We start from the raw sequence: 17,823 nt of genomic DNA, 5'->3' as shown, positions 1-17,823 counted from the left end.
TCATTAGCAAGGGCAACAAACTGCACACCTGTCATCGACAGCACAATGTGTGTAGCCTCATCATCCAGTGTAATACGACTGTGTCTTTCACCCTCACCCCTATTCACTTCAACAAGACATAGCTGCAAAACAAGGTGGTGTGTGTCATTGCTGTACCTATACAGTGGAACCTGGAGTATTGCAACGGAATCTATACAGTCCAACCTGGAGTACTGCAGTGGAAACTACGCAGTGCAACCTTGAATATTGCAATGCAATCTGCGTAGTGTACTTGGAGTATCGCAATGGAACCTATACAATGCAACCTAGAGTAGTGCAATGAAATCTACGTAGTGTAGCCTGGACTACAACAACAGAATCTATGCAGTCCAACCTGGAGTACTGCTGTGGGAACTACGCAGTGCAACCTTGAATATTGCAATGCAATCTGCGTAGTGTACTTGGAGTATCGCAATGGAACCTATACAATGCAACCTAGAGTAGTGCAATGAAATCTACGTAGTGTAGCCTGGACTACAACAGCAGAATCTATGCAGTCCAACCTGGAGTACTGCAGTGGGAACTACGCAGTGCAACCTTGAATATTGCAATGCAATCTGCGTAGTCTACTTGGAGTATCGCAATGGAACCTATACAATGCAACCTAGAGTAGTGCAATGAAATCTACGTAGTGTAGCCTGGACTACAACAGCAGAATCTATGCAGTCCAACCTGGAGTACTGCAGTGGGAACTACGCAGTGCAACCTTGAATATTGCAATGCAATCTGCGTAGTGTACTTGGAGTATCGCAATGGAACCTATACAATGCAACCTAGAGTAGTGCAATGAAATCTACATAGTGTAGCCTGGACTACAACAACAGAATCTATGCAGTCCAACCTGGAGTATTGCAATGGAATCTATACAGTTCAACCTGGAGTACTGCAGCGGAATCTGCATAGTGTAACCTGGAGTACTGCAGTGAATCTATGCAGTCCAACATGGAGTACTACAATGAAATCTATACAGTCAAACCAGAATAATGCAATACATCAATGCAGTCCAGCCTAGAATGCTGCAATGCAATATACATAGTAAACCTGGAGTATTGCAATGGAATCTATGCATTCCACCCTGGAGTACTGGAATGGAATAGATGCAGTCGGACCAGGAGTACTGCAACGGAATCTACACAGTCCAACTAGGAGTACTGAAATGGAATCTATGCGGTCCACCCTGGAGTACTGAAATGTAATACAGGCAGTCGAACTAGGAGTACTGCAATGGAAGCTATACAGTACAGCTAGGAGTTCTGCAATGGAATCTATGCATTCCACCCTGTGAGTACTGGAATGGAATACGGGCAGTCGAACCAGGAGTATTACAATTGAATCTCTACATGACTGCCCACGACGACCCTGGACAGTTGACAAAGGCATAACAAGGCAGTCCAGCTCATCTCTTACATGCAGAGGTCAGTCCACAGACCACCAGCCATGATTGCCCAACACTGGCACACAACGTGAAACCCCTCTGCCCAGTGCATAAATCAATGCGTAGCTCGCCGGAGCGCGCTTGCCAAGACTGTGCACACAGTCAACTGACCAGACACGTAACGGTGGCCTCTCTGAACAACTGTGCCTTAACCCTGCAGGTCACAAACATTTTGGTGCAGAGCTCTACACACTCCAGTACCCCCCCCCTAATTTCTGTACAGAAATAGGCTTTGTGATGTACACTTGGTGGCTCCTGCAGAGCACCAAGGTAGGCCTTACAGCTGCACCCCTCACAGCCAGTAATCACTGTACCAGTAGGGCTATAGAAATGTAAAGACCAGTTTGCCAGCTCTGGTACCAGCTGCAGCTTGTTCACTCCTATTAGCCCCGATATATCCTTACAGCTTTCACTTTTCGCTTCCCCACTCAAACTGCTTGGCAGGAGGTGTGCAGTGGCCCAAGTGTGATACAAAGACAAATTAGACACTCCATCCAGCAGGACAAAACTCTGCCCCTCCATCTAGTGCAAAATGCCTTCGCCCCATTCTTTTCAAAGTGTGCAATGATTCGGTGCACCCCAACCCCCACAAGGTTCACCAGGCCTACGCTCTATCCTAGCCCGCCTTAGACAGCTACAACCCTCTGGGACTAGTGAGTACCCTGTTGCATCACACTCCAGTGCAAGAGGCAAGTGCCACCATTATCCGGGACATCCGTCCAATGTCTCACGTGCTCTCCTCTCCCCAGTGCGTCACTGGCGCTAGTGCAAGGAAGGGACGTCAACACCCTCCCACCTCCACCACCACCCCGGCTGCTGTTTGAATTATAAAGTGTAACAATGATCAGTATGTAGAGGGCCTCTGGACCCCAGTGCCACTGCACCTGCTTTACCGCTGGAGGCCACGCCCCTGCCAGTGCGCCATGCTACTGCCCTTTGTATCAAGAGCAACAAGCCTTTGGCCTCCACTCCAGTCTACATCCACTGCACCGAGTCTGCCCATAAACCATCGAGGGCAGAATGGCAGGGCGTTCGCCCAGTGCAACAAGCCAAGTGCATCCCGCCGCCACTCTGGCACCTCAAGCCGATACCAGGCGCGCAACACCCATTGGGCTCACGGGGCTTCAGCGAACCCCCCCCCCCCTGTTGTGTGTTAGCCCAGGCTGACACAGCTTTGCAGGCTGGAGACCATCTAATTGCAGCCGCACCGAGTACTTAACAGGTCTTTAAAAGACCATTAACTTGTAAATTAGGCTTTTGTTGTGCTTTAACCCCTTCTTACAGTCACTCTGTCTATGGTTGGAAGAATTAGCCCCCCCCCCCCGAAATATTTTTCAGCCCCCCCAACCCGAAATTTGGCTCTAGTTGCCCACCTGGCCGGTACCCCCACCAGAGAACATATCTGCACCCACACACTGTAACGCACCAATCCAGTCACCCGAAAAAACGGGTCCTTAGCATTAACTTCAGGCCCTCTACAAAACAGTGCCACACACATCTGCCCCACCTCCTTCTCTGTTGCATTGAATTCAAGCCTCACGATCATTGTACAAAGCGGAGGTGCCCTGTGCGTACATAGAGGAACAACGTATGCCCTACCATCCCCACTCACCGGTGTGGCACCCTCGCAGACCCCTCCCCCACAAGAAAGAGACAGCTGCAGGCGTGATAGCTTTCCTCTACTGGAGGTGGGGGGCATCCCTCACTCAACACAAGAAACCATCTCTATCGCCAACTGTGCTGAGCCTAATCTGCACACGCCAGCCCCCTCTGACACCTTTCTTCTCCCCCCCCCCCCCACTCCTGCCCACACACACTCACAGCCTCCCTGCCGTTTGCACCGCCTCCGGCCATCACTAACTCCGGCATGCAGCTGTCTAGACCAGAGGGCACAAGTTTACACTGAAGGTGCCCTGCTGTCGGCCCAAATTCCCCCCAAATTCCCGCTATTCAGAATCTAGCGCGCTCTCTCTCTGTAGCACCTTAGAGGGCGTGTGCGCGCACGTGCGAGTGACTGTGTATGTCTGTGCGCGTGCACGGGCGTGGGCGTGCGAGACTGTGTCTGGGCGAGCACAGGGGCGGGTGTCTGTGGAGGTGCACTCTTAACGCAACTTGCGCGCAGTACGTCTGCATGCACAGAGTGCGCGGGACAGTAGTGGGTTAGCACACACACACACACCATATTGGATCCCTAGGCACTTCTGAAGCTGGTTTGATGAATGTTTACACTATATCTGTGTACAGATTCAGCTCGTCTGAGGTAGGTTATCAGAAACGCTATATAATACCCTGTATGTGTGAAGAAACCGCATCAAAGCCTGAAAGAGGTATGGCACAGCGGCCAGAGCGGCTGACTCCAGGGCGGCTAACTCAGAGCATGGGGCTCGCGGTTCAGGTTCGATCCCTAGCGCCGGAGGCAGATCGGCTCAGCGTCATGTGACTCTGGGCAATAGCTTAGCTTACTTATTCTCCCCGGCGGCACCGAGCGCCTTGAGACCCGGCACCCAGCGCCTTGAGACCCTTCGGGGCGATTAGTTACAAATAGCGGGTTATTTAGTACACACTGCCGGTGTGCACACATTCACCTATAATGCGTCAGTGAACACTCCTCCGGCTGGTCTCTGACCGGGTCAGCACAAAGTGTAGCCTTGCTGAGAGCTTGTTTTCTGTGGTCAAAGCGCACTGCACGCTGGATTTGCGCACAATACTCTGATGGGTGGTACGGTATTAAAGACTGCACAGTAGGGTGTCCAGTGCTGTACTTCTACACACGTTGCCTTGACTGCATACATAATTGCATACCCTCGGCCGGTGGTGTAAATTATACACTGTTTTGTGGACAGCCCGTCCGTGCATTGCATGCGCGAGTGTGCACAACTCTAGCTGAACGGCGATAAGATTCCCCGTTAGTTTTAACACCTCCAGCTTTTAGCGATTGACCGTCCAGTGTGCACACCTCAAAGTCTGGGCCCAACTAAATTGCATATACAGTATGATCCCGGGGGTTGTGCTGGGTGGGAATTTCCGAGTGCACACATCGCGAGCCGATCTCGGATTGGTTTTCCTGTTTGTTTGCACGCCCCTTGCAGGATTGTGCTTGTGTGCACAACTCCAGAGGGGCCCCATAGGGTCTGATTGGCAGTGTGTACACCCCCGGTAGTGCTGAGCTCGTTCTACCTGTCTAGGTGTGCAAATCAGATTGCACACCCCAGATGTATAGCGCTTGGCTGCTCTGTCGGTGAGCAGCACCCCACCCCAGCTAAGCCGTGCTATGTTTCCCCACATTGGCCTGGCTACCTTACATCAGTTGACCACTGCTTTCCCAGTGTCGGTAAGCAGTGCACGCTCTCAGATGCATCCAGGTAGGCGTGCCTCTCTCAACGTGCATGTCACGTTTGCAGTCGGTCTGCTCCAGATCTGCCTATCATCCCACACACCTCAGCTGGGCAGTGCCAGGCTTCCGTTGCGCACAGCACAGCTGAGATAGCTCCTCAGTGCGCGCAAACAGCTCTATTAGATATCCTAGTCCATGCACACACTTCAGCTGGACTGCACTGAGCCTCCGGTGCAAACATCTACGGCTACGCTAGGGTTATCAGTCACCACTAGCTCCTATGCCAGTACTAGTTCCAGGTTACACTCCTTCCCCCTCGCTTCCAGGCCGCGCGCCTCAGGTGGCTGCGCGTCGCGCGAGGTTCCAGGACACGCTCTTTCCCCTCTGTTCCCAGTGCGCACTATCCCCCGATAGTGTACACTCCCTCCTATCTGGTTCCAGTGCGCACAATCCCCAGATAGGTTTCCAGGCCGCGCGCCTCAGGTGGGCTGCGCCAGGCCTCCCACTCAGTTGGTTCACAAGAGCTGCCCTGGGATAGGTTCCCCGCTCCAATGGCGCACTTTCAGGAGGACTGCAGCAGGGAGGGTTCCAATTCGCAGTCCTTCCCCTTGCTTTGCATTGTGCGCAGCAAGGCGCAATGGACCGTAACGCAAGTACTTAAAATGACTTCTGGATTGGAGATTTAAAGGAAACCACAATCAAGGAGCAGCGTGCAGTCTCGGTGCACTGCACCTGCTGCACCATTGATACCTCCGCTGCTCTCGCGTGGCTAAAATGCAGCACACCTCATCAGGGTTACTCCGGATTTTTCAGTCAATGCGCACATCCCAAGGAAGGACAATTCCACCGCCCACTTCTGCCTACCGACTCTGAGCTGGATAATGGGTAGTAAAAGGGAGAGCCCTAATCAAACAGCAGTGCGACCCCTATGCACTGGGCTCTTGTGCAACTGCACCATTGATAGATGCACTCCTGCTCCGCCCCCCCCAACCCCAGGTTTAATGTCCACACACATCACCACAGTCAGTCAGAGGTGAGCCCCGGTGCCGCTGCACCTGCTGCACCAGTGATAGCCACGCCCATGCGCTCGCTAAGTTTACAGTCCGCTTATGAGCTTGGCTTTCCCGTCGGTGCGCACATCTCAGCAGACCTGCGCCCACCTCCAACTGGAATGCCGTAGGTTTCCAGCGCACACACCAGTCTCCTAGGCACAGGCGCGCTTCTCATGCGGGCTTAGCATGTTTCACGCAAACACAACTCGCCTGTGCTGCTCCAGGCTTCGCTCACCTCCAATGAGGGCGCTCTGGACACTGAGCACACCTCAGCTGCGCAGCGCTAGGTTTTCCCGTTATTGCACAGCGCTACACCTTCCCTCAGTTTGCGCCAGAATGACGCAGTGTGCCATGACACTCACCCCACAGACTCGGCGCCCGAAGTCCAGTGCGCCCGGGGCGGAGACGGGCATCCTCCTTCAGGTCCAGTCGCTGACGCCAGTCCCGACCTGGTGTCGCCCTCTCCCCCCGCATGGACGCCCCCTCTACGGTGCTCTCTGGGCGGCGGTGGGGTCTCTGGCCTCGGCCTGCTGTCCACGCTCCCCAGGCTGGGTGCTGCGTCCCATGGTGCCTCTCTAGACAGCCAGACAAAGTTTGGTCTCGGAGTCTGAGCCGCTTGGGGCACAGGGGAGGGCGGCGAGGGAGGAGTCACGTCCCACAGAGCCCCGAAGCCCGGCCTGGGAGGGGAGCCTGGGAGAGTGCACCGCGGAGGGCGGAAATGGGAGAGCCGAGCCAGCCTTCTGCTGGGGAGGAACTCTGATTTATGGAAGCTTTCATCATCCCTCGCAGCCGCAAGCGGGGAAGTGCCCAGGGCTGCAGCGCACCAGGCAGGGGGGACCCCGTCTGTCGGAGAATAAACTCCAGCTGGAGCCATAATAAATAATAAGGACTTTTCAAAACCCGAGTCTCCACTGTGTTAACGCCTGCATGCCCATTCTAAGGATCTCTGGACTTTTCACGAGTTTTCATTGTTGTTTGGGTAGGTAAGGCGTGCACTTTTAAATTGACACCTGGGAAGTTGTTGAACGAAATTCCATTTCCCATTTAGGAGCGCAACTATTTTTCGGCGTTTTTCGACATTTTTCCTACTTTTTGTTTAAACTTTTCCCCACAATTCTCTTTTTTCAATTTTTCATCCAGTTTGGGTTAATTTCGTATGATAGCCACTCTTTTTTAGGCGCAATATGTCCCTGTCATCTTTTCAAATGTTGGCATACACGACACTGTTCCTCTCTGGGGTTGGCAGATTTCAGTTGATAAGTGAAAGCAATGATGTCACTTTACTCATCCAAGGCGTTTGACTTTTTTGCTGTCATCATATTCACGGGTCAGTACCACAAGTGGAAATCTTATCCAGTGCCTGCTATGTAAATGCACTGTTTGTACATAGATGTAACATGGGGTTGACCAGTTTTAAACGACTCGGCGAGGTGCAGGACTGCTCTGTAATTGTCTCCCACCAGAGAATGCAAGGGCGTGCAGTTTTCCAGAAACAGAGCCTTTTATCAGAAGGGCTGGTCCTGAGATGGGGATGTTCAGGCCCGCCCTGCGCTTCCACGGCGAAGAAGCGCTCTTACTGCAGTGCTGCAGCGCCACCTGGCGGGCAAGATAAGAAGGAGACGCGAGGAACTAATCGCGGCCACTGCAGTCAGGCAGAGCGAAGTAACAAGAGATGACTGAGCAGGGTGCACTACCGCGGATTTGTAACGGGATTAGCCATCAAGTAGCATAGCGCTGTAGCAATAAAGCACGTCACGTGTTTTATATTTGTGGTAAAGCAGCGCCAGGGCCCCCCTTTCCTCCCTGAACTCATGTCGTAACTTTAAAGAAAAAGCTTTTTTTCTGCCCTTATGGTCCCGCATCGGAGGTGTGGCCAGGTCGACACTCGACATATTGCATTGCAACGTTAGGAAGTAGGTTCGAATCAACTCGCCCTCAAACCATCATAGGCAAATCCATCTGTGCCTGCAAACTTATAAAGTAAAGCGCTAAGAAGGGCTTAAGCACGGATGATAAAATTAGGGGAGCTGAAATTACGAGGGCTAATGTATAAAGCGAACACCACAAAAACAAGCCACCCCAGACCCTTTGTCCGACCAGACTGGAGATTATGCAGGAAAACAACATACAAATTCAAGGCAGAACTGACCTTTACAGCCTGGGACTGAGTCTTGAGCTTGTAATGGTATGTTCTGTAGTCTTTCTAAAGATTGTTTGTTTTCCTGCAGTTTTTACTTGACCTGGAAAACAACCACAGGCTCTGGTTATTGTATTGTTTAGGAACATCCTATAGATGTGACATATTGGGGGGGGCGTTAGGAAGAGAGTATAAGCAGGCTACCGGGAGACAAAAAGGTGAACTGAAGAAGAAAGGAGAGTCAGAGACTTTTTTGGGAGGAGGAGGGGCAGAGGTAGGAGGAGGAAGTAGAGTGGACGTAGTTCAACAGGAGAGTACAAGATTATTGGCGAAGTTATGGGCAGGAGAGATTTTTGGGAGGAAGTAGGGGGCAGAGGGATGGGGGAAGGAGCAGTCTACCAGGAGAGTTAAAGATTATTAGAGAAGGAAGCAGGTTAGTGGAGATGTTCTGAAAGGAAAACGTGGCAGAGGCATTGAGTTGGAGCAAGAATAATTTACAAGGAGAGTAAACGACAACCCCAGAGGGATAGTGGGTACAAGAGATATTTTGGAGGGGATGGGAATTGGTAATGTGGTTTAGTTGCCTGTCATGAGATCAAAAGACCATTGGGGATACAAATTGGTAAAAGAGATTTGTGGAAAGAGGATGTGACAGGCGAATGATAGGAGTAATCGACCAGATAAGTAAATATTTCCAGGACAATCAGGGACCCTAAAAGAGAGGTTTGGGAGAGAGATGGGGCACCGTGTGTGAGTAGCAGTCTACAAGGAATAAACAATGAATGAAGAAGAAAGAGACTTACAAAGCTCTTCTTAGAGGAGGGCAGAGGTGTAGGGAAGGAGTAGTCTATTTGGAGAAAAAATACTACCCGGGAAGGAAGGGGCTTGAACAGACAGTTTTGATGGAGGAATGGGTCCAAACATGAGGCAATGGAATTATTACTGGAGGAGTAAAAGATTACCGCAGAAGGGAGGGCTAGAAGAAGGGTTTTGTAAGGAAGGGGGTAGGTCATCCTGTGTGTGGAGAGTAGATTTTCAGGGGAACAATAAATCCCTGGAAAAGAAAGGGTGTTCAAGGGGTTTCTTTGAAACGGGACGGGGAAGAAGCGAGGCAGTGTCTATAGTTTATGGTGAGTAAAATAAAGTCAGAGAAGGAAGGGAGCTAAAATACACTTTTTAGGGAGGGGTGGAAGCATTAGTGATGGCGGAGTAGTGTGCGATTCGAGTAAAAGTTTACTGGAGAAGAAAGGGGATTATTATGTGGCACACTTGCTCAGCTAGTAGTTGATGGCTGCATCTGTGTCTTGACAAAGCTGGAGCAGGCTGTGTGTATTGAATCTGTGTTTCAATATCACCCATGGGCCCAGAAGGGAGGCAGCTATTAGCAGTTTAGTTTTACGATTTCATTTCAACCACTTTATAGATTGCTGCTTCGTCTCTGCTGCTTGTTTCCTTCGCTTTTCCTAATTGAGAGCAGTAAATGGAGCCATTATAATAATTTAGAAATATTTTCACTTAAAAGGATAAAACCAAGATGAGCTGTTATTTCTTTTTTTCTACTCTCATACTAGTCATGCAGAACTCTCCTGCACGGCCTTACTTGAATTAGGAAACAATGATAAAGACATGTCATGCACACCGCCCTTTTTTGTCAACTATGTGCGTGTCTGGCGGTTTGCTAACGTTTTTGAGGACTCATTTTGAGAGTTATGGTGGTCACTGAAGATTATTTTAGGGCATACTGGTGAGCCCTTTGGGAAATGCCAGGTCCAATGTGAGGCTTTGGGGATGTGTTTTACATGGACTAGTGTTTGGCGGCAAGACTGATGTGGGTCTGCAATGGGTGCATTTCAGCAGGTGTGGGGAGTGTATGGTTGGAGAGGCCTGGGTCTGCAGATTTTAAATCTCAGGATACACTATTTCATCTCAAAGGTGATACTGGGCTCAGGCCCATAGTAAGCAAAGCCATTTCATTGCCCAGCCTCCTGGGTTCTATGCCATAGCAAGAAAAGCCTTTGGCTCATGATCTTTCTTTCTTACCAGGCTCCAGTCCGCTAATAAGCAAAGGCCTTTCTTTGGCACCTCACAGTTTAAGACCTATTGCAGGCAGAACCGTTTCTCATTTCCTACCCCTAATCCAGATTCTAGGCCCATAGTTGGCACAGTCCTTTCCTTATCACTCACTGAGTTATTAGCCAGCACAGCCCTTTTCTTATCTCTCAGTGAGTTCTAGACCCAAAGCTGGCACAACCCTTTCCTAATCACTCACTTAGTTCCAGGTCCATAAAGCTAGCTCACTCCTTTCCTTATTAGTCACCAAGTTCTAAGTCCATAGCCAGCACAACCCCTTCTTTATCACTGACAGAGTTCAAGGCCCATAGTTTGTACAGTCCTTTCCTTATCACTCACTGATTTCTAGGAGAATAACCAGCCCAGCCCTTTCCTTATCACTCACTGAGTTCTAGGCCCATTGTACGCAGTGCCATCTCCTCATCTTCTTATCTTGCCCAATCTTCAAACGAACATGTTTCATTCTTGTGGGTCAACTTTCTGCAGACAAACCAAGAATGTGTGGACCCAAAGTACTATCGACCAGAGGATGATATCCTGGCCACAATAAAGATGCAAAGAGCACAGAATTCTACCGGTCATCCTGAGATGATGAGGGAAACCTCTAGTGACCAGCCTAGCAGCTGTTCGCTCAATGTTTCTTTACAAGTTCGAATTTTAATCAAACAAACCAGGGTTTTTCAAAAATGTTGGCTTCATGTATACATTTGTGGATGGCTCTCAAACTATGTTACTTTCCACTGTATCTTTTGTTCCTCAACATGCTTTATGTAGAAAGTATGGAGACACAAAGAAGGATACAAATTGCATGGTTTTTATTCATTGTAAAGCCTGTTTTTCAATTTGAAGTAGCCTTTTGTTTGGCGGGCTTTTCCCTGAGTAAAGGACTGCCACTTATCTGTACTGCAAACATTCCTCAAATCTAGAGTTTTTATATCTGAAAAGACAAGAACATTTTGGGGCACTTATGGGGAAATGTCCGAACAGGGCAGGAAAAATACCAAAACTTGACAACCTTCTAAGAGCAGAGTGTTTTTACAATGTGGCTCTTTTCTAGATTTGCATGATGTGCATTATTCCGTCATCTAGTGGTTGAGTCTGAAAAAAGGTATCTAAGAATCTTCAAGCTGCGAAACTACCAACACAGGTACATAAACATTCTGCTTCCAACTTTAAGCTTGTCTTTAATGTGGGAAGAATGATTCAGAGAAGAAGCCCCTCAGCTAATGTGTTTTGAACGTAAAAAGCACATTTCACAGCTGCCACTGATGGGAAACACAATCTGTTTGAAAAAGAACCTGTTAACAGCACTCCCGGCACTCCACATCTTGGAACACACTCACCTGCTGGCCAATAAGGAAGAAGACACATAGGGCCTGATTCACAAAGGGCCTCCGTGCTCGTGACGGAAGCCGCACTGTCCTATGGATGTCGCAGTACTCTGGGCAGAACCTCTGCAATGAGAATTCTCCATGCGGCGATTCCGTCCCGCGTATGAAGACCACCCAATGACTGAGGGGCCTCCCCCACGAGTGCGGAGGTCCTTTGTGAATCAGGTCCACACTGTGAAATAATAGACACTTAGGTGTGGCATCTAGTGGTGGCCATATTAGGTGGTGTAACCTCAACAGAGTCCCATAGGCCGAGAGGATGTTTGGCCAGTGCTTGGTCACTGCTTACAACAAGTGAATTCACAGCTGTACTGAGACCTAACAAGGCCACCATTTGCATCGAGTAGCAATGAGTGTACAGTGCAGTGTTTGAGCTGCCTACAAAGGTAGTATACCCACTAACAGTTTGTGAACAGAGGACCTGGCTAGCACCCAAGATGGTGTGACCTTTGCATTCCCTCCCACTAGAAGTCAAGCAGTGCTCATGAAGGAACTAAGCTCAATAATTTGAGGAAAACTGCCTGTTGAGCACTCTAATGTATGCTATATCCTACAGACCAACCTCAGCATGTGTAAAACACAATCCAAAGGGTCATTGAAGAGTAAGTGAGGAGATAACGAAGACAGTCTTGCTTTCCAGCCCTGAGACAGGGATACCACACCATCATACCTGTCATATATGCTCTTACCTCAAGCACATGGTGTGCTGTCACAGTCCGCATACTTGCATGCACTATCCTGTGTTCACTCTCACAACCCTATGTTTTCGTGCACAACACATAAACTCGAACTCACGCATTGGTCTCTGAACTCTGACCTCACGTGCAAGTTGTGCAGTTCTATAGGAATAAATCAGAGTGCTGTCATTATCTGCATGGGCACCTGGAGAGGCCTAGTGGGAACCACTAAAAACACACTGCTGCAGGCAAGCCAGCCTAAAGATTGAAACAAATGTCAACGATCTCCTTTGTGTCAAATGGACACAGGTAGAACAATGCAACACTTGGAACCCAAAAGGAACTCGTACAGGTGTTTTGGATCAGAAAGTCCTGGCCACACAACATTAGGACATGTGGGGTGCGCACCCACACACACAGACACATGTTCTGGTTAACAGATACTCTATGTTGTATTTATAATGCATTGTTATTAATATAATGCACACCTACCTAAGGCACATCAAAGCAGTGTGGTGCAATGGAAATTACATAACGTGTGTACAATAGTCAGTGAGAGGAAGAGAACAGAGGGTCTCTTCTGTGATCAGGTGGGGTGGAAGGTGGAAACTAGGAAGCCTCTAGCCAGTGGTGGATGAGATACTTCCTGTAGAAACATGGGGAATGAGGAATAACCCTGATACACAGAAGGATGTTGGGCCAGATCCTGGATTATATTGCATTATAGCGTTACATTTAAATAGTGCTTAGAACCCCTGTGTGGAGTACTGCAGCGCTTGCCTGCATGGGTGGCACATTACAGGGTGTATAACGGGAAGACTTGCCACAAAAACCCAGTGTTTTCCTCCACACTATTTTAGGGAATGTTCCCACTGGGTGCTCACGAGCACTTGTGCAGCCTGTGCTTGTACAGCAGTGCTCTCGTTTATGCACCCATTCTAGTCCACTGCCCGCACCCTGTGCTCAGTGACGCATGCTAGCTGTCCACTTGTTCATAGACACGCCCATTGCTCTAAGATGCCCTCAGAATATACTTCTAGGCACACGTAATGCTGTGATCTCACTTTCCTCTGTGCAAGGTTCCGCTCAAGCTCCGGCAAGCAGTAGGGCTCTTGAGAAGTCCCTTCCCCCTCACGTGCACTGAGTCCTCTACTGGGTTATTAACACACCTCACGCCGTCACACATATGCAATCCATAGTTTTATGCACCTTTTATTCTCTATAATACAATCATTCGTCTCTCTCTCCGTTTCTCTTTCCTTCTGTCACTCTTTCGTTCTCCCTCTCTCTTTCCATCCTCCTCATTTCTCTCCGCCACACTTTCTCCCTCTCTCTCATCCCCTGTCTCTTCCTCGCACTCTCCCCTTCTCTGTTTCCTAGTACTCTTTATCTCTCCAGTTTCTCACTCTTTCTCTTCCGTCTCGCCCTCGCGCCCCCTCTCTCTCGGTCCCTCCACCTTTCTCCTGTCTCCCCATCTACTTTCTCTCTGCCACGCCTTCGCCATCTCTCTTATCCTCTCTCTCCCTTACTCTATTTCGCTCTCTGTATCCTAGTACTCTTTCTCGATCCAGTTTCGCTCTCTCTCTCTCTCTCTTCGGTCTCGCCCTCGCGCTCTCCCTCGCTCTTTCTCATTTACCCACTCACTTTTAATATGCCTTTCTGTCTCACTCTCTCTCTCGACCCCTCCTCCTTGCTCTTGTCTTTCACATCTCTCTGGCTCCCCGATCTCTGACACACGTATTTTACTCTATCACTGCCCCTCACTCTCGCTGTGTCCCCCCCCCCCTCTCTCTCTACACCTCCCTATCCCTCACTCTCTGCCCGTATCTCTCCCACATACACACATACACTCACTTCCAATATGCATACTATGTGCTCTCACATATACCAGGCTTCCCATACTATGTGCTCTCACATATACCAAGCTTCCACAGACCATGGTCTGTCAGATGCACTCACTATTGGCACGCGCCGCATGTTCTCCCACACACTTTAACAGGCAACGCACGCAGGGACAGGCAGGTATAAACCCTGCCCCACTGGGGTGACAGACACCAGGAGCCCCTCTGTGGCCATGTACACTATGACTCCTCGCCTGTACTTTGTACCAAATAAGTTGCGTTTCCCCAAAGCGCCCTCAATTATGTCTCACTCATTGTGCTTTAACACGCACCTCTAACCTTTGCTGCCACACAAGCACTTTCACACACTCCCAAAGATGCAGCTGGACAATCCCCCAAACCCCCAAAACAGATAGGAGTCCGACGCTGACTAAAGACCAGTGCCATAGGTTGGGAGCTTCTGGTGATGAGTGTTGATCTGCGTGTGCCCTGCTCGCCAGCCGCAGCCCTCCCCCTCCTCACACCCCTCCATCCTCTGCGCTCGCGCGCTCGCCATGCTCTGTCAAACCCATTATGATCTCAGACTTCCTGTACTAATGGCAGATTCTGGGCCATGCAACCGGCAATAATCTGAGATACGACACGCGCATCATGCCCTCTCTTACACGCCACTACGTCACACGCACTGCGTCCCCTCCCTCACTCTTCTACTATCTCACACAATGAGCTCATGCTTAGTATGTCTTGTGATACACACTGCGCTTTCACACTTCTCGTGATCTCTGTATCCTCAAAGTGCAGATCAAAGGAGGTGTGATGTGCTTTTGGATATTTTAGCGTCACAAGCGACATTACTTATCGCAAGGTGTTTGTGCTCAAATGCATTTATAGCACTCGGACATCACTATATGGGCAGAGAGCTCCACTTTGGTGTTACATGCGATAAGGGAACTTCCACATGGGGAGCAAGCCAACACTCTACGTCTGAAAAATCTACTTCGGGCAGTCAAGGCTTTTTATCTTAATTTATTCCGCCCAGAGAATAACTCTAATCCTCACTGCTATATTTCACACATTTTAAATCATTATAAAATGTGCTTTATTTACACTATTCAGTCTTTCAGCCTATAATGCATATACCATTCTTTCATGTAGCCCCAGTGGGGTTGGTCATATCAAAGAGTTTGCAGCCGTGTATTGTGCAAATTAAATCCGTGAAGTATGTTACCCCCCAGGGAGACTGTCTTCTGAGGAGGTTGTTGTGAGACGCGAAGAGAGAGTGCATTGCGCTGCGCCCTCATAATTCGTAATATTACACTTGTCTCTGGGCTGATAATACGTGGCCACCATCCCTAGTGCTGGGCTCGAACCCGCGGCCGGCGGGTGTTGGCCTCGCTGCGCCACCTCAGGTGCCGGTGAGGAATGGCTCGCGCGCGCGGCTGACGGTGGCTATGGAGCGCGCGCGGCCTCGCGGCGCTCACAGACCCCGGCTCGCGCTCTCTGCCCACCCGCGAGCTCTTCATTACCCCCTCCCCCGGGCAGGCCAGGGGGAAGAGGCGGCCGGGGACTCCCCTGATGGTGACTGATGCGCTCGCTCCACTTCCCGCGTCAGCCCGATGCTGTCCGCACTTCTTCACACTGGGGCTTGAATATTTCATGGCACTCAGCGCTGGCTGCGCGTCCCGCCCCAGCCTCCAGCCCCCGGGGGCAGGCTGCGGCTTTACAGCCCTTCTGGTGTCAGGGAAGAGCTCGCGCGTGCCCCCCGGCGCCCTACTTATGATGCCCGGTGTGCTGTGGCACTTACAGACATGAGAGGGGACCAGTGCGCAGCATTAAAGGGGGAAGGAATCTCAACTTGAACACCTCTGGCCCACGCCCAGGGCTTCAGGAGGAAACGCACTTTTCTGACAAGATTTAAAGGAGGAGTCGAGAGGGTTGGGGGGGGGGGGGGGGTTGGAAGGGGGAAAGCAGGGGGCATAGGGTGGGGACAAGTTCCCCCTTTCTTGGTTAGACTCGACCATGCCCCAGGGCTCCTATTTTAATTGCTTTACTCTACAATTTCAAAAAGGGGGCAGACAACATACAGGCAGATGGCAGGCATGTGTATGCGGGAGGGGGGTTTACATACACACCCTGCCCCCCATCATGAACATAGCTGATAAAATAAAATACCGGGGCCACTCGCGGGGTTGGCAGCGCTGACTTACCCGGCCTTTCCTCCTCAGGAGATGGCTGGTGAAGCCGAAGATGATCTCGGAGTCCAGGCAGAGGGCGCCGATGTCCAGCAGACTGGGGGGCTTGCAGGTGGGGCTGGTCGAGTCCCCCGAGGGCTCCTGGAAAGCCATGGCTCCGGTGTGGGGTGCCTCGGGTCCGGCTCCCAGCGCTCACCCTTTCATCCTGAACTCATGTGCGGGCATCCGCACGGGTCCCTTCCCTTCTGGACGTTCCCGGACAGTAAAGTCCCCCCTATGAGGGTTCACCTCTGGGGGGCGCACGTGGCCATGCCCTCAAAATCACTTTTCCCCTTGTGTGTGGGGGGTCCTCTGGGTGGACAGAGCCCAGCTCACCTCTCACCCCTCCATCCCGGGGTCAGGAGGGCTCCTGCAGGGAGGTACCACGCAATCCGCATGCAGTCCGGGGGCTCCTCACCTGTCCAGTGAACTCATAGTGACCCTCCAGGGCTGCGGCGCGCTCCTGTCCCCAGGGAGGGCAGTGCGGGCGGCGCACCACACACAGCCATTGGTAGCCCAGCCCCTGCTCAGGGCTCCTCGCCAGCGGTGGTCTGGGGACCACTGGTCCTGTGCATCCACTCCCAGGAGCCACCTGTCACCAGGTCCGCCACTCCGCCTCGGATCCGCGCTGAAACCTCCACACGCACTTTATCCACAAGACCCCTCGGCGCGACAAGAGTTCACTCAAGTAATGCAGAGAACACCGTAAAAGCACTTCGCAGGCAGCTCCCAGTCACACCTCGCACGGTTTAATCACCAGAGCGGGGCTCAGGGGGCTGAGGGAAGCCAATCAACGCGCCTCCCGTCAGAGGAGGCAGGAAAAGGCAGAGGCGCGCTGCTGGCGCTGCATTCAGACGGGCTGCACTGGCAGGGAAGGTAGTGCGAGGCTGGACCGGTCCAGGGTGTGAGCCGGGGTACGGGGACTGCAGCAGCGCACGTGCTGTCAGCACTCAGCAGTAACATCCACAGGGCTTATACTCCACATACTGACGAGCACTGGCTGAGCAGTGGACCCCCGAGGCAGGTGTATCCCAAAAGCCGGTGCCTCCTTCCTTGTCTTGTGCGCCACAGTGCAGCACCGCACTGACACTGCAGGGTGTGTCCGTGTAAGGTGCAGCGAGGGAGCCTGCTGCCACTCTCGCCTCTGCAGCAGAGCCTGGGCTTGCAGTGTGTGTGTGAGGGCAGTGTGGGAGCTAAAGGTATGTGCGGAAGGACCTCACACCCCGCAGCAAGTGTTGGCAGTGTGCGTGTGTGTCAGTGTGGAGAGAAAGGAATTGCACAGGAGCTAGTGGTGTTTGTATGGGACGTACCCCTACTGCCCGAGTGTGTGGAAGGGAGAGTGTGAGGTGGACTGTGTGTGATGAGACCGCACAGCTGCAGGCGCTGGAGGTCTGTGTGTGGATGTGCGTGAGTACGGTGCGTGGGGGCTGGCAGGGCACGTGCTGAGACACTTCTGTAGGAGGTGCGGTTTCTGGTAGGGGTGCTAGCGGTGCGTGGATGGGGGAGTACGGGGAAGGCAGTGTGTGCAGACCTCTCTGCTGAAGGAACAGCAGGGGCTAAAGATACGTTTGGGTGAAGGATGGCAGCTGGTGTATGGCGTGCTGCAGGAGGTGGCG

General features: G+C 51.3%; 1 protein-coding gene across 3 annotated transcripts in view; it reads right to left on the bottom strand.

The window, feature by feature from the left end:
• The window catches only part of KIF26A (kinesin family member 26A), a 245,210-nt gene extending 228,874 nt beyond the window's left edge, over positions 1-16,336 (bottom strand). Inside the window, exon 1 of one of the 3 annotated variants that reach the window (XM_078660270.1) lies at positions 16,184-16,336. In XM_078660270.1, coding sequence (XP_078516396.1) covers positions 16,184-16,321 — 138 coding nt within the window. In that variant the 5' untranslated portion in view covers positions 16,322-16,336. Of the gene's footprint in view, positions 1-6,222; positions 6,461-16,183 lie in introns of those variants that run through there. The other 2 variants (XM_078660271.1, XM_078660272.1) reach the window with 2 other exon arrangements.
• Between the last annotated feature and the right edge of the window lie 1,487 nt (positions 16,337-17,823).

Source organism: Lissotriton helveticus, chromosome 9 (assembly GCF_964261635.1).
Source record: "Lissotriton helveticus chromosome 9, aLisHel1.1, whole genome shotgun sequence".
Lineage (NCBI taxonomy): Eukaryota > Metazoa > Chordata > Amphibia > Caudata > Salamandridae > Lissotriton > Lissotriton helveticus.
The sequence above is the reverse complement of the archived record's forward strand: the minus strand, read 5'-3'. Positions and strand labels throughout refer to the sequence as shown.